This window comes from Pygoscelis adeliae, unplaced genomic scaffold, assembly GCF_000699105.1.
Source record: "Pygoscelis adeliae isolate BGI_AS28 unplaced genomic scaffold, ASM69910v1 Scaffold150, whole genome shotgun sequence".
Taxonomy (NCBI): Eukaryota; Metazoa; Chordata; class Aves; order Sphenisciformes; family Spheniscidae; genus Pygoscelis; species Pygoscelis adeliae.
This window is the reverse complement of record NW_008823872.1, coordinates 134,816-135,955: the sequence shown is the minus strand read 5'-3', so window position 1 is coordinate 135,955 and position 1,140 is coordinate 134,816. Positions and strand designations below refer to the sequence as shown.

The following is a 1,140-nucleotide window of genomic DNA, read 5'->3' as shown; positions in this document are numbered from 1 at the left end:
CCTGATGCCTCAGTAGCAGCAAGTCTACCTACACCTCCTGTACCAAGGCACAGGAAGAGTCACAGCCTGGGAAACAAGTGGGTACTCCAGGCTGTCTCACGCTCAGGCAATTTCATGCATCACAAAGGTTTAAGATAGCAGCAGAACACTCTGGTATTTGTCCCTTCCATTTCTTGTATCACAAGAGTGCTTCAGGCTTTACTGTGTATTCTCTAGGTTTTCTCTTGACACTTTGTTATTTTTGCTGACTCTATTCTCTGCTAGTGCCAGACGTTGGCAGTACTTGAAAGCTGTCTATCTGCTTTGGTCTGTGGATTCCTGGTGTGCATAACTGTTTTTTTTTTCTGTTGTTTTTTAAACATCTTGCTAATACATCTAAGGAAACTTACTAGCTGCTTGGCACACCTTACCATTCAGGAAAATTGTGACCTTTTGCACTGTTTTACCTGGGTAATACAGATTAGAAACATTTTTCTCTACCATTTACCGAACTAAGTGAGAGCACCTCCTCCCCAGTTAAGGTTTCAGCATCTACCAAATCTCACAATTAATGGGTTAGGGAAAAAGAAGTTCACATGACTTGTCCAAGGTCATAGAGTATTGATATGTTAGTTCAGCTTAGTGAAGGACCACTAAGCAGTGGCTTAGCTGGGGTCTGCTTTTTCTGTTTTTCTGCCTTTGCCTCCACCCAGGGTGTTCAGGTTTTGTACAGAGGGGAGTCAAAAAACTTAAAACTTCCCATCTGCAGAAATTTAATAATTGTTACTTACAAAGATCACTAAAATCTGAAACTTGTTTTGGTAGTCAAGAAGCATAGGTACAGCAGAGGGAAAGTGTGAGCAGTGCCATTTAATTGCCTGCTACTTAATAACCTATTAATAAGGCAAAGTCTGAGTGGAAATATCAGGAGCCAAGGGTTGCTATTAGATGACATAAGAGGGGTTTTGCATTTTGCTTTTTCCAATTTTCCAGCATGATGTGTCAGTTCAGCGTAGTGGAGAGCAAAAGCGCTACCTTCCCGACGGAGAAGCCACGCCACCTCCTGGATGACAGCGTTCTGGAGTCACACAGCCCGGCCCGCAGCCACGCACTGAACTCGCTTTTCACCAATGGCCTTTCCATAGGTAGAGTCTGTGTGGG

At 43.5% G+C, this 1,140-nt stretch overlaps 1 protein-coding gene across 1 annotated transcript in view; it reads left to right on the top strand.

Moving 5' to 3' along the window:
- Nucleotides 1–1,140, top strand: part of RALGPS1 (Ral GEF with PH domain and SH3 binding motif 1) — a 129,308-nt gene that overhangs the window by 117,111 nt on the left and 11,057 nt on the right. The window contains exons 14-15 of the mRNA XM_009334264.1: nucleotides 1–77; nucleotides 973–1,124. The exon at nucleotides 1–77 is cut by the window's left edge and continues 68 nt beyond it. Of these exons, the coding sequence (XP_009332539.1) occupies nucleotides 1–77; nucleotides 973–1,124 (229 nt within the window). The remainder of the gene's footprint in view (nucleotides 78–972; nucleotides 1,125–1,140) is intronic.